Below are 15,062 nucleotides of genomic sequence, written 5' to 3' on the forward strand. Positions count from 1 at the left end.
AGAGAGGCGGCAGCAAAGGGTTTAGGCCGGCGAGCGGAACCCCGAGCGCATCGATGAAGGGGTGTCTCCTTTCGGCGGTCGACTCACTCCGGCCCAGGCGAGCGGGCTCTTGAGCCGAGTCAGCTGTGGGAGCGGAGCAGGCGGCGCTTGCCACCATCTTTGGCGGAGAAGGGCTGCGGTCGCGCGAGGGTCCGGCACACAGGTACTCCCTCCCACCCTCCCTCCCTTCCTCCTCCCGCAAAACTTGGGCTTCTCCGGCCGGGCCGGGCTGGGCATGGCAGGAGCGCGAGAGGGGAGCCCCGAAGAGGCGGGTGGGAACGGCTTCGACGGGGACGCTGGCGCCTCTCCCAGCAGCTCCCTGTCAAAGCGCCCCACCAGCTAGCCGTCTCTCCCTTTTCGGTGCGGCGGCTTCCCGGTGGGCAGAAGGGAAGCCGACCCGTCCTGAGCTGTGCCCAGGTGCACCTTTATTTCTCCCTTGAAGTAGCGTTGCAAAAGGGGCTGCACACGCACACCCGGTCCTCTGCGTGTGTGGTCGGGGGCGAGGGCAATCTGCTGCTGTCCCGCCGCACCCACTCACTTCCAGGGGATCAGGGAGCAACCGGGGTTGGCGTCTGTATGTTTGTGTGTGTGTGTTTAAAAATCCTCCTGCTGTACTTCCTTCTTGGCCGCGGAGCCTGCGTGGGCGGGAGGAGCGACGCTATTTCTCCCCCGGCTCAGCTTCCCGACCCCCACCCTCCTCTCCTCTCTGTCGGTGGGTTAAATGCCCTCTCCTTTCTCTGAAGTGAAAAATCCTGCTTTCCCCTGTCCCAATTTCTCTCTCTCTTTTCATCTAGTGAAGGAAGAGGTAGGATCCCCCACCCCACCCCCAGCTCTTTCCTCTCCTTCCCTGTAGTGAAATCTGTGGAATTCCCTGCCACTGGACTGCCTCTAGTTTTAGGTGTTTTGAAAATGAGGTTACACAGGTCGGCTAAGGACTGACCTGTCGCGGACTGTTGGTCATTGTGGCTTCTACTTGGACACATTCCCAAGTTCAGAGATAATATGCTTCTGAATGACACAGCACCTGGGAAGCACCATCACCCAAGTATTGCCTTCCTGTCTTGTTTGTCAGCTTTTCCCAAAGGTTGGCTGGTGGGCAGGAACAGGGTGCTGGGCTAGTCTGGCCTTCTGGCTGAACCAGCAGGGCTGTTCTTGTGTTGTGCTGTTTCCCCCCTAATTTTTGTTTGGGGAGGAGTTGTATGTAGCACATGTGGTAGAGCATCTGCTTTGCAGGTTCATTCTCTCCCCCCCCTTCCAAGTAGGGCTGGGAAAGAACCCCCCCCCCTCTGAAATTCTGTAGCACCACTTTCAGGTGTGAGACAACTTCCAAAGTTATTTAGAGGCAGGGGTCTGTTTTTTATGCCTCTGTAACTCAGTAAATCTACTTCAAAACCTACAGTGGCACAGTACCAAAATGCCCCAAAATTTTGATCATTGTTTTGTGACGTTTTGTTTGGTCCTAGTAAAAGTATTGCCCAACTTTGGATTCTGCAGTTGTTTGTCTTATGGGCCGGCATGGCTATATTTGTTACTCAGTAAATGCATATATCATCATATAACTTGGCAGTGCTGTGTCAGCAATAAGAAGAACCTGGCTTAACTTGCACAGAATATGTATGCCAATATATAGACACCCAGATGGAATATATGAACGTAAGCAACTATCTTATAGTAGAATGGACCACAGTTGGGCTTATAGCCTTTCCTCCTTCATGTGTGAAGGTCTGAAATGGATCTGGTGCAAGCAGATGTTGAGGGTGAATCTTAATATGTATGCCTCTGTCCCTCTCCTAATTTAAGCTTACTTACCGGTACTTTCTTGTGAATATGTAAATAGGGATATAATGGAATATGGGATGTACATGACTCCATGTTGGAAAGAAGCTGCACATTATCCTGTGTGCTGAATCAGGTGTATGGTTTCAGGAGGTGGTTTTTGTATAATATTTTTATGCATATAGGTGCTTTATATCTTAAAAGTATAAACAGTTGTTGAATATCAACATTGACTTGCAGCTGTCTGTTTCCTTGGCAGGCATCAGCTTTTCTTTATTGGAGTAACACGTTTTATTTGTTATTGATGGGTCTGAAGTACATGTGATTTAGGCAAACACAGGGGCAAAGTTTATTTCAGTACAGCATTTGGAAGTGGCTCTTAGTGGCAGTGTCCTAGTTAGTAAACATTTCCAATCTGAAAAAATTACCATCAAACTCTAGTAATTTTGATACTGAATTAAACAAAATTTAGAATTCCTCTCTAGTTCAAAGTGTATATGGTATTATTTCCCATTCAAAGAAAACTGGATGTTTATTTATGGATGAGCCATTTCCTAACATGCTACCATACTCAGTATCCAGAGCTGAATATGGGGCTATGCAGATATAGGAGGCTTGATTCCTTACTGGCTAGAGTGTTCAGAAGAGCAAAACAAGTTTAGTCCCCACCACAATGATAGCCAATTGTTTGTTTTCCTTTTTGTTATGCTCTCACTCATAGCTCTGGGAAAAATATGCTGTTGCAGTAGAACAGTATGACCGTAGTTGCAGAACCTGCTCACACTTAGCATCTAAGTCACTGCCATTAGCGACACTACTGGGATCTTGAACATCTTTAACCTTCTAAAAGTAGATGCAGGGTTGCAAGAGATGAGAGCAATGGGTTCCTTAGCTCCTTCACTTAATAAGCAAGCAAAGCAATAAAAGTAATACCCAAGTGCCACGTTGATGAGGAAGAAAAGTGAACCTCCTGGTTTGACAGCGGTTCCTTTCCTTCTACTTGGGGTTTGGGGGTTATATTTGGTTTGAAGAAACCGGTAGATGGGCATGTGCCACCTGAAGCATTGGCTTGAATGCTAGATTGGAAGGTGGGCAGTGAGATCGGCAAGAACTCTCTTTTTGCAGGTCAAACTTGGCATGCCTTTTTCCTAGTAGTGATTCATGATCATGTGTGTATGCAAATGTGTGGTGATTTAAGATACATAAAGAATGGATTTTATTTAACCACAAAGTAGGTATCATAATTGTAAAAGCATGGTTGTATAATGGTTAAAAAAGAGAGACTAAAATGTGATTGACGTTAATTTGAATGCTGAGAACTTCAGAACTAATGCCAAGTCTTCTTACTTATTTAGACATTTGACAACTAGTTATACCAGTAGTGTTACAGAGAACACTTTGATGCCACGACAGTAACATATCCAGGTAAGAATGAAACAATAGAGATTTACAAAATCAGTTCATATTGTCTGAGCACGTTACATTTTTAATATTCAGCACACCACTTTCTTTAATGTAATTTGGGCAGATATAGCATGGTTTGAGCACTGAAGCTTGAGGCTTTGGGAAAGAGAACAATTCCTTTTAAATCGTTATAATAACATTTCAATGTTGCTGCTATGAAACCCTCCATCTGTATCTCTCTTAATTAGAAAGATAGTTTATAGATGCAGTTTACACTGCCAGTTTACAAGTCAGACACTCAGAATTGGTGATGAAAAATATCCCTACTGGCTGAACACTTAGACTGCAATCCTCTACTTGCTTTCCTGGTAGTAAGCACCACTGAACTCAGTTCCGAGTAGACAGTATAGAATTATGCTGTTAGGTTCATATAATATGAAATATTTGAAAGATATTTCAAATTCATATCTTTGCATAGAATGAATTTATTTACCTTGGTCCTTAAAAGACAAAATAGTGCCTTCTTTATTGTTGATCTGTCAGTGGACTATAGGTGGAACCAGTAAATCCTTATGGACCAATATGTAGTTAACTACCTCGTCACTTTTCAGTAGCAATGGTTTCTTTAAGTCTTGCAAGTATAGAAGGCTGCAGAATTGTTCAACCAGTTGCTATGGTGGTGCCGTGATTGTGTACATTATCCCTTTGTGAGGTCACCAAGGCATCATGAACAAGGATTACTGGCAAAAATGAGTCAGCTTTTCAAGGTTGTTGACCAACTTTATCAATATTTCATGTTTCATTAAATTAAGAATAGATGTTAAGATATTGATTCAAATTTGTTGAAAGTGAACGTACAGAATGGAGTTAAAAACCTATGCATTTAGATGTGCTCAGACATGTTACCAGAACGTTTTTATGAGTGTTAATTTACAAAAATTGGCATGATTCATAACAAATGGTTACTAATTTGCTGTGTTTTATTATTATTTTCCTTTATAAATGGTAAATATGAATTTCTTTGAACAGAGTTTTATTATAACGCAATGAATCTATTAGTGCAGCAAAAGGAAAGAAAGATATGGAAATAAAGTCGCATGTCATAGGACTCTGGTTGAAGTCATTTTTTATTTCAGCGGTGAGCAAAAGATACTTGCAAGCTCAAGTGTGTTCAGTATTCTGCCATACATTACATACTGTATATTAATACATCCTGGATAATCCTGTAATGAAAGGGGTGAAACATTTACAGTGGTGCCTCGCAAGACGAAATTAATTCGTTCCGCGAGTCTCTTCGTCTTGCAGTTTTTTCATCTTGCGAAGCACGGCTATTAGCGGCTTAGCAGGTTAGCGCTATTAGCGGCTTAGTGGCTATTAGCGGCTTAGCGGCTATTAGAGGCTTAGCGGCTTAGAAAAAGGGGGGGGAGGAAAAAAACTCGCAAGAACTCGCAAGACGTTTCGTCTTGCGAAGCAAGCCCATAGGGAAATTCGTCTTGCGAAGCACCTCAAAAGACGGAAAACTCTTTCGTCTAGCGAGTTTTTCGTCTTGCGAGGCATTCGTCTTGCGGGGCATCACTGTAACAGGTCAACATCTTATAAAGCATTACTAAGCAGCACAGTTGCTAAGGATTGGTTTTTCTTTTGGTTTTTTTCCAGAAACATCACAAACCCATAGATAAAAAAATATGATCCTTGAGATATGTCTGTCAGTTCAAGAGGTGAGAAATATATTATCATGCCATGACTGTTTTTAAGAATGTGTTTTCACCATGCAATAGCTGTCTATATTAAAAAAAGGAAAAACGTGCATTAAAACCTGTGGCTCCCACACCTCCAAAATGATGAGACCTGAAACTCAGTTTTATAGTTTCCTTTAGTCCTTTGATTCAGTTTTTATATAGGTACATTACTACACTACGCTATGTTTCACACAAGGTATATTTTATTCATTATTGGAAGATTATTTTGAGGTTCTCCTATGTTGTGGTTATATTTATCTCATAATTATTTTTTTTAAAAAAGCTGTGTCTATCTTGGCAAACATCTGTAAAAATCTTTAAAGTATTATTTCTGATAGCGCTCTGTCTTGCTGTCTCTGTCCAGCATGGTTTGTGGGCTTGACATATTGCACTCTGATGTCATTGTTGTTAAAAGGCTTCTGCTCTCCATTTCTGCCTGAACCAGGAATTTACAGTCCATCTATGCTTCATTTCTGCTGCCCTTTACTGAGCTGCAGCTGCTGTATTATGATTGAGGTTATTTGCGTTGGGTATGCTTTGTTTTGTTTTGACTTTCATGCTTGTTTTACACAGAGCCAGCCTTCTACACACACTGCTGACTTTCTTAAGTGAAGGATGTGGGGAATACTTTGATTGTGGAACAGGTGTGTGCATAAGCTCAAATGGCAAACATAAAGCCTGGTGGCAAAGTTAGGAAAGCGTAGTCTCTTTATAGCCCTTGACACCCTTTATTTCTCTGTTTTTTTTCAGGAGGCAGCCTTCACCTTAACATGATGCCATGAAACTTGTCAGAGTCCAGCTATTATTTTAACTTTAAAAGGTTACTGAGCAGGTATGGAAATTGTCCCGTGTATAGCTGGTGATACTTTGCATCCTTATCCAAACACATTGTTATCAATGCAGTCAAACCTTGTTTTGCGGACAAGATCCGTTCCGGAGACCTGTCCGCAAGCCGAAAATGACGCACGTCGAAGTGCCGCATCTGCGCATGCGCAAGTGGCGAACCCGGAAGTAGCCCGTTCCGGTACTTCTGGGTTTGCCACGGAAGTTCGCTGAAGCGGACACAAGTGGAGGCGGACGCAGAACGAGGTTTGACTGTATAATAAAGCAAACACGGATTAATTCAATTTCTTCTGTCAAACGAAACCCAAGATAGTTGTGACACAAACATAGATGCTGGCTCCAATGGTGGTTGTTTTTTTGAGGGGGCTAGGAATTACAACTAGCAGATTTATTATTTAAATGCTTATTTTGTCAGCTAGCTGACAAATCCCACTTTGTGACCTCATTCACATGACACAGTAAGCCAGATTATGGTTTGTAGTCATTTTGTCCCTGCCTGCTCTTTTTTATTCTCTCATTGTTCTGAGCTAGGTCAAGGTATGACTTAGCATGTCCAAACCAGTGATTGTGGTTAAGCCGTTTCCTTGCTAAACAGGAGCTGCAGCCAAGAACAAAGCCAGCCCAGTGTATTGTAACTGTATAGTTTATAAATGTGACTTCAAAAGGCCACTTCCATTAGTGAGTCCATTGTTTTGCTATTGGCTGTAATCCTAGTATACTTACAAGGGCACAAGTAGCCCTCTCTTTTTCTGCTAAAGAAACACCTGCTCCCATGCTTACCTGCCTGTGTCTTTCTCCCACGTGCCCCACACCATCAAAAGTGAAAACTGAAATCAGCTGATAGGGAGTGGTGCCTGAATCTTTCCTTTTTATTGTGTTTTTTTTAAAACACTCTGGGACCAGGGCCCAACACCAGTGGCAAAACAACATTCCCATGGATTGACCACGTTTTTAACAGAAACACTAGTTGAAAGAGTAATAGGCCAGTTGTAATAAACTGCTTCCTGTTTCGTTCCTGTGGATTGGTTATTAGTTGACATTTTAGCTGTGTCTTATTATTTGAGTTTGTGTCCCATCCAGATCTGGAGCACAAAGCCTGTTCCCACATAGTTTTAAAAACTATCTATTTATTTATTTGTTGCTGCCATAGATTACAAATGGTGTGGATTTTTATCATGAACCGGATGAACCCACAGAGCAGTTCTCCCAGTCAGCGTAGGCGCATGGCTCTTGGAATTGTCATTCTTCTCCTGGTTGATGTGATATGGGTTGCTTCTTCTGAACTCACTTCGGTAAGTGTGTCTTGGGGCTCATCCATCCCTCTTTACCTTTGCTCTGCATTTCTAGGCACAGCTCCAGGCTGTTTTACTTGTGAAAACCTGCTCTCTACTGCTGAATCAGAGCAAACAGCAATCTGTGGAAAACTCAAATTGCTGTTTGCTCCAATTCAGCGGTAAAGATCTGCTATTCCTGGGGAAAGTGGCAGGACAAAAAGATAAAACTTTCGGACACGAACCGGGAAAGTGCAGGCTTGTGGCTAGAAAGCGCAGGGCAAAAGATAAGTGTGGACAAACCCTTTGTGATGTCAGAGTGTATTCACCTTAATGTAGTAGCACAGCATGCTCAAGGGAGAGCAATTAACACTCACTCCATTAACTTTGTACAGTGATCTTAGTACTTGCTGCTAGAAGCAGGTTGACTGGTTCTTGGTGAGCAGCTTTTCATACCTGACTAGCTACATTTCTGGTCCTGCCTGAAGCCTTTCCCAGCATTTATGCTGTCACGAATTATAATTAAATTCAATTAATCTTGCCAGTTCTGTTTCATAATTCCAAATCCCCTAGAAGTATGACTTTTAAACAGCAAACACTTAACAAAACACAGTCTTCCATAGATATGCTGGGGCCCCAATTTTTCGTGCAGGAATTCCTAAACTGGGAGAAGAATTGTAGCTTTCAGGGATTCCTATAATAATATGAAGTTGAATGAAAATGTTTGAATAGGTGACAGTGTAGAGATGAAGACATTCATAGATCCTTTTGATTGGATACAGAAATCACTGCCTTAGGGTAGCAGTTCTCTCTATATGCTAAATCTCTGAAGGTGGGCTTAGCAAAGTTTATGGGATCATTCTTAGGATGTCTATATCCGTTATAATAAAGTGAAAATCGATTCTCCTCTAGCAGACCAGGGCAGCATACATGGGATTATCTCATTTTTATCTTCACACCCACCTTACGATATAGTTTAGGTTGAGAGAGAAGTGAGAGGCTCAGGGTCCCCCACTGAGCTGTGTGTGGTAGTTTAAGCCCAGAATTGTCTAAGTCAGAGAGTCAATTCCCTAAAACCAGGGTGGGCAGCCTGTGACTCAGGGGCCATGTTTGCTTCCTGTCTTCATTTTATGTAGCCCGCTACAGGCCAATTTTTCTTTCCATCAGAGTTCTTTCCTTCATGCTTTGTTGGATCCTTATTTTCACTGGCTTTTAAAAATGGTTGGTCTCTGTGTCTATGTAGTTTCAGAACAATTGGAAGGGATGTTAATCATTTGATGAAAATAAAACTGGTGTGTTTGCTTTGCTTTGCTTCCCTCCCCGATTGTGTGGTTTGAAGAGCGCATCGGCAGGCTTCTCTCCCTTTTCTCTGCAGCCTGATGGAATGGCTGCCCGTAGGTGAAAACTGATTTTAGTTTCATCAGCCGCTGACAGCAGAACACATTGGTAGGGTTGTGCTGAGTCGGAAAGGAGTTACTTTCAATTCCCACGTATATAGGAGGAAACCTACATATGTAGTTAAAACCCCATCAATCCTGTGAGGTTTACTTCTGAATAGACCAGTATAAATTTGTTATCTTCATCAGCTGCAGAGTGGAGGGAAAGAGGCGATTCCATCACACCTACTGAGCGACTAGCTGCCTTTTAGCCTACTTAGCTGTTCATTAGGCTACCTGAACTGTTTCCATCCTCATTTTGGTGCCTCCCATATCCCCTTTGTGTCCTGACTTTCAAATTGTAAGCCTAAGGGTAGGAGCGTGTTTTACTGCTGATTTTTCTTAAGTTACTTTGGGAGCATTTTGAGCTCTGATGGAGTGTGTTTGTAAATATTTTAAATGATTTTTTTAGCCAGAGTAGTTGACCTCCAAGCAGCTTGTGAGTTCCTCCTGTTTTCAAGGGACTGTGGTCTTCCCTCCCTAGGTGTGGGGAACAACTACAAACGTTTTGTAGCTTTTCTGTATAAATCTGTATTTCAGATTTTGGGAGCAGGATAGTATTGCAAAGTTTGTCTCTCATTTAGCTTCTGATGTAGTCAGGTAGGTTGCAAGCTGCCATTCCTGCGCCGCACAACCCACTCCTCTTATCATGTCCCTCTGTACTTCCTCCCTTCCCAGGAGTTGATGCTCTTGACATCAGCTGCCCTGCAGAAGGTTCCACCTCAGCTTTTTAGACTACTTCTGCTTTCTATCTAACATAGGTAGCCATTGGAATGCCATCTTCTCAGGTCTGTCCTTGAATCTAACCCACAGCAGGTAAAAGTTGCAGGGGGCCAGAAGCCTCATACCAGAACACCATACTGTACTGCCATGTTAGCTCTCTTGGCTGGTGGTGTAGTGGGCAATCCTGAGATACACACCCAGGAACACTGCATCTCTTCTCTTCCTTTTCCAGGATATGTAGCTTTTTCTTGCTTGAACTACACCTCTGCTCTTTGTATGTCCGTCCACTGCAGGGACCTCCAGATGTTGTTGGACTCCACTTCAATCATCCACAGCCAGCATGGCTAATGTTCATGGTGGATGGGAACTAGTCCAGCAACATCCAGAGGACCATATGGTAGCCCTCCCAGGGTCTGTGGCGGTCAAGAAATTTGAAATAGTACCAAAGAGTTGATCAGTAAGACTATTCTGGTCATATGACATGCCTTTCATTTAACCATCTTTCTTTCCTTCCCTTTGCAGTATGTTTTCACTGTGTACAATAAGCCGTTCTTCAGTACATTTGCAAAAACATCCATGTTTGTTCTTTACCTCTTGGGATTTATTGTTTGGAAACCTTGGAGGCAGCAGTGCACACGTGGCCTTCGCGGCAAACATGCAGCTTTTGTAAGTGTCTATTTTTCCATTTAATAATTTTGCCATCACGTTGGCTTCTGTAAATTACACAAAATCAAAGCTTATGTTGGAGAGGGAATCCTGCATAAACTAGCATAAGCTAAACCCCCAGATGTTCAGTGAGCAAAATAATGCTTTCATTAGTCTAACATTTCAAAGTGAATCATTGCATAAACAGAAGCAGTAATTGCATCAGTAATGCTTCCTAGTGGAATTGAAATGGAATAAATGATATAAAATTTAAGATGTGCCTAGAATCAGTATTTGGATAAGCCTAGAATCAGTGGCTTATATTTTTTGCTATGTTCTGCCAGTTTTGAAATGTTTTTATTAACCTATTTAAAAAGATGTCAGTAAATGTTTTTGGGGTTTTTTGAGATTTATTTCTCTTGAACTGGTCTACAAAGATTCAGCAGAGTTTTCTCTTTTGATAAAAGACAGTGGCAGTGGTGGTCGTGAATGAATTCTTTATCACACCCATTTTTCATGCTTTCCAAATTGTATTTAAAAAGCTGGGAATTGGTTAGCTAATCCATGTTTCTCAACAAGACATAGCCAATTCATCACCCTTAGACTCTAATAGTGAGCTGGAAGCATTTCTACCTTGGCTGAAGAGTGCTTTCTTGATGAACAGAGAACAACACAGCACATGAATGTGGAAACCCATACAAATAACACTGCAAATCCTTTGATCTCTGATGGAATAGTTGGGATCCCACACATTGACCGGGTTTGCACAACACACAGTAACCCAAACTATGGCTTATCATGACCACACAAGCATGCCAGCTTCCAGAGCAGAGATTATGCCCTCCTCCCTGTTCCCTTTTACTGCCACTCTGAGCTAATGGTTTGATATAGCATGTTGTCCAAAGCAGGACTCATTCTTAAGCTCTCTGCTAACCATAAGCTTTTGAAGATGGGGAAGGTTTTGAAGATGGGGAAATCACCTTCCTCCTCTGGTCTGTTTTTAACATTTTGGATTGGACAGGAAAGCTGGGAGCACAGAAAAATGATAGATGCTGTGTTGTTTTTCTATTCCTCTCCACTTTGAGGGCTGATGCACAGAATAGTAAAGGGTACAGTGTGAAAGTTTTAGGTAAACAAGGACTTCAAAAGCCCTCTTCCTCAGTTCTGGCTTGTGGTTCCCAAATATTACTTATAAGGTCTGAGATTGCAGAGTGATCTTGTGAAAGTTTGACTACTTATGGTTAGCTCTTAAGTTGTTTGAAGAGGAACTGTTCAAACAGGAAACTTTAATGTTTTATAAAACTAGTTATTTTGTATAGTTGCTGGACTAAAGTTAATTCAGGCTGCCAACTAATTCCTGGATAATCAAATGATGTTTTTTTTTATTTGTTTTCGACTGACCATAAGTTTGGCTGGTATTAAGCATATTCCAGAAAATAGGCTATCTGGGGAAATCATACAGCTGGTGGTTGGCAGTCCGTTTAATCAAGAGAACCCTCTCACACTGGTTTTGTAGAACTAACGTGTTTCTCTGGCCCTTTCTTGGAATAGGCTTCATGCCAGAATAGACTTGGCTTTGAAGCTGCAGCAGCTTGAAACTAGCCTAGCAGCAAGCCAAGGGGCAAGAATGGAGATGGCTCTGTTTTTTCTTCACCAGTGGGCTAGTCTTCCTGAGTCCCATCTCACCTAAAGTTATTGACGACAGTGTCATCAGTGTGAGCTCCTGTTGCTCTGTCCCAGCTCCTGCCAAACCTAGCACGCCAGTGCAAGTAGATAAATAGGTATTGCTACGGCAGGAAGGTAAACAACGTTTTCATGAGCTCTGGCTTCCATCACGGTGTCCCGTTGCACCAGAAGTAGTTTAGTCCTGCTGGCCACCTGACCCGGAAAGCTGTCTGCGGACAAACGCCGGCTTCCTCAGCCTGGAAGCAGGATGAGCGCCACAACCCCATAGTCTCCTTTGACTGGACTTAACCGTCCAGGGGTCCTTCACCTTTCTTTTTTTTAACTTCAGTGTGGAATGTGTTGTTTTTACTCTACACATTCATTGTAATGTCTCAGCTGCATTTTAAATGTTTAGTTTGCAGATGCTGAAGGCTATTTTGCAGCCTGTACAACTGACAATACTGTAAATAGTTCTTTGGTAAGTTCTCTCTCATTTAAGTGATTGTAATGTTCTGTGTGGCAACAGTAGCAGACAGCAGGGTGGGACAGTGGGGTTCTTACCTGACCTCTCTGTAGATCCATTTGCACAGCACCAACCTCCCCACTGTCTTGTCCCTCCCACTCTCCTTCCCAGGAAGCAGCGGTGACCTACCTCCCAGGAGGTCAGATAGGTCCTGCTGCCCCTCCCTACCATCTACTACTGTGTGGTAATAGCTATTCATGTCTTGTCTGTTTTTAATTAGTGCTGAAAATAAACACAGAGCTCTGAATAATGCCATTTTAAATAGGAACCGGATTAGGGAAAGTAAACGTATATGGCATGTGAGCAAAAATGAATCTTATTTACTAGGGAATGTTATGCTTGGCCCGTGGAATTATTAAATACATGTGGTTCAAGCACTTCAGTCACTCAGTTATAGTTAAACATTGTTTGCCTAAAATGCCATCATGTAATGCAAGATAAAGATATACACACACAGCCTTATTTTTTCAATATGAAGAATCTGCGGCAGGTATAAAAAGCAGTGAAGTGCCCAGGTGGAAGATTTCTATGGCCATGTTGCATTATCTTAATTTGTCTGCAACTGTAGCCTATATTGTATAGGCACTCTCTCATTAAGTTGTGGCTGAATATCCAAAACAGTAGAATCTATAAGGCCATCTTCAAAACACGTAGTTAAGCATATTATCTGTCCTTCCCTGGAAACTCATTAGCAACAATCAATAAGGAGCAGAAAAAGGCAAAGTTGAAATACATGCGCCGGGCAGACATCCGCAGCGTGGGGAGCCCTGTGGGAGTTCCCGCAGGGCTCCCCACGCTGCGGATAGCAGCCTGCCGCCCGGCACGCAGGATGCCCTGAAGCAGAGCGCCCCGCGCGCCGGGCAGACATCGGCCAGCCCCACAAGCTCGGGGGACAGCGAGGAGGCGTAGCGCCTTCATCCCGCTGTTCCCCGACCTGGTTTTGGGGGGGAAATAAAGGGGGGAAATTCCCCCCCAAAAAATTAGGTGTGTCCTATGGGACGGAGCGTCCTATGGGACGAAAAATACGGTACCTAAAAAAACAAACCACCAATTAGAGTTAAAGCCATTAATCCATCAATCCAAGGGAATGTGGTACTCTGCTACTGGAAATATCAGAACACGTATTTGAATTCTCCCACATATTTCATTTAAAGAAGGAGGGATACACAATAGGATGTTTTATTTACCTTAAATGGTGAAATGCAGCTCATTTTCTTATCATCATATGTTCCTTCTTGCTCTTTTTGGTTAACAGTTTTATCGCAAGTTAGCAACTTGTGCACATTTACCTTGCAGTTGGTCCAGCTGTTTTGTACATTGTTTTGTATTTGTATATTGTAGTATACATTAAATCAGTTTATGTCCTCATGTACTCAGTAAACATACATAGGATTGCACTGTTAGTAAATTTTATTTTTGGTTTTTTTTTTGTTATTATTTGGGTGTGTGTTTTTTATAACTTATGATAACTTGGAACTCATTATGTTGCATTTCAGAGTGAACCATTATACGTTCCTGTAAAGTTTCATGACTTGCCAAGTGAAAAATGTAGCAACACTAACAGTGACACTGAAAAAAGTAAGTAAATGCTTCAAAATGTCAAAATATAGTTTTCTGTATCAACTTATAAATATTTATGTCATGTTGAAAGTATGAAAGCAATGTTTCCTGTGTTACCTAAAAACCTGTGTGCCCACATGGCCTGAAGTACAGTATTTTCTAAATATGGTAACAGGTAAAGATGCTCAGTAGTAAAATAGAGATAATCTGTTAAGATGCTTTTTTACTTGTAATTGTCAATTTTCCGATATTTTAAAAAATTAAATCAATTTTTGGACTTCATGCAGAAGGCAAATGCTAAAATGAACAATTGACGAACACTGCATTGGAGAAGGGAGCATATCCCAAGCTTATTTTGTGTGTGTGTGATTTCACAAATTCAGTGGAATTTTCAAAATTCAGTGGAATTTTGAAAAAATATAGCACATTATAATTTTGGGAAACTGAAACTTAGTAAATACAGCTTGCTATTTTTGCATGTTAGCACAAATTGGCTGCATGTTATGGTAAGCCATAGTTAATAGCTTTTCATAAACCCACAGAAGGCTTCCACTTCACTTCTCCCCTCTAGCTAATGGCAGAAACATACCACATTTATCCCCGATTTAGCGCTATGTCTGAACTGGTGGTTGTGGTTTGTTTCACTCAAATCAAAGTTTGCTCTTGGTTAACATCCATAGCTTGCTTGAGCAAAACAAATCCCCCACTTGGACATCACACAATGATTGGCCATCATGTGCAAGGTGGGCCTCTTTCTCTTTGTTGCACAATTTGATCTTGTATTTATTACAAGGTGGCCAAACCATTGTAATGTGAACATCCTACGACATGACAGGTTTAGCCAATTGCTGCCAGAGGCATTACTGCAGCCTCAAAATACAATAGTGTGTTCTAATATAGATTCTATATGTGCCCCCTAGTGTATGTATTGCAATGTGGATTTAGTCCTGAGATTATGTTGGTTCCTTTTACATGCATTGATCTGTATGTGATGAATGAAAGTTGAACTACACAGTTCAGTTGAAGCCTGGGAAATCATCTTTGCTGTAGATCAGTTTCTCTAAGAAACAAGTACATGGGCCTAGAAATAGACTAACAGGATTTTGTAACTAATGGCTGTTCTAAGCCTTTGGTTGGTTTTACCACAAGATGGTGTACTAGCCATACTTAAACTAGCTTAAAGACAAAGTTGTAATATTAAATACTTAACTTTGCCCTTCTTCTGAAAACATGTTTATGGAAGGCATCTTCCATAAAAGAGAAGTAGCTGCACCCAAAGTGAGGAAGCCTGGCCCGTTCCTTAAATACAGTGAATATGTTTAATGGCGATAGAAACTCTTAAAGCCACAATTTTCAATTACATCTCTTCTTTTGCGCCAAATGGATAGTCCATGTTCCTGACACACACAAACCATTTTGCTCTCATAAAACTAACTGT

At 41.9% G+C, this 15,062-nt stretch overlaps 1 protein-coding gene across 5 annotated transcripts in view; it reads left to right on the forward strand.

The window, feature by feature from the left end:
* Positions 1 to 129: 129 nt before the first annotated feature.
* SLC35F5 (solute carrier family 35 member F5) overlaps positions 130 to 15,062 on the forward strand; it is a 28,436-nt gene continuing 13,503 nt past the window's right edge. For 2 of the 5 annotated variants that reach the window (XR_014159053.1, XM_081872687.1), the window contains exons 1-9: positions 130 to 202; positions 3,171 to 3,240; positions 4,876 to 4,937; positions 5,532 to 5,602; positions 5,709 to 5,790; positions 6,952 to 7,093; positions 9,754 to 9,897; positions 11,957 to 12,019; positions 13,561 to 13,642. Coding sequence is in view for 4 of the 5 variants with exons in the window: in XM_081872687.1 (XP_081728813.1) it covers positions 6,959 to 7,093; positions 9,754 to 9,897; positions 11,957 to 12,019; positions 13,561 to 13,642 (424 nt within the window). In the remaining variant the exon portion in view is untranslated. Of the gene's footprint in view, positions 203 to 3,170; positions 3,241 to 3,908; positions 3,987 to 4,875; positions 4,938 to 5,531; positions 5,603 to 5,708; positions 5,791 to 6,951; positions 7,094 to 9,753; positions 9,898 to 11,956; positions 12,020 to 13,560; positions 13,643 to 15,062 lie in introns of those variants that run through there. The other 3 variants (XM_081872688.1, XM_081872689.1, XM_081872690.1) reach the window with 3 other exon arrangements.

Source organism: Podarcis erhardii (assembly GCF_964252035.2).
Source record: "Podarcis erhardii genome assembly, chromosome: 1".
Lineage (NCBI taxonomy): Eukaryota > Metazoa > Chordata > Lepidosauria > Squamata > Lacertidae > Podarcis > Podarcis erhardii.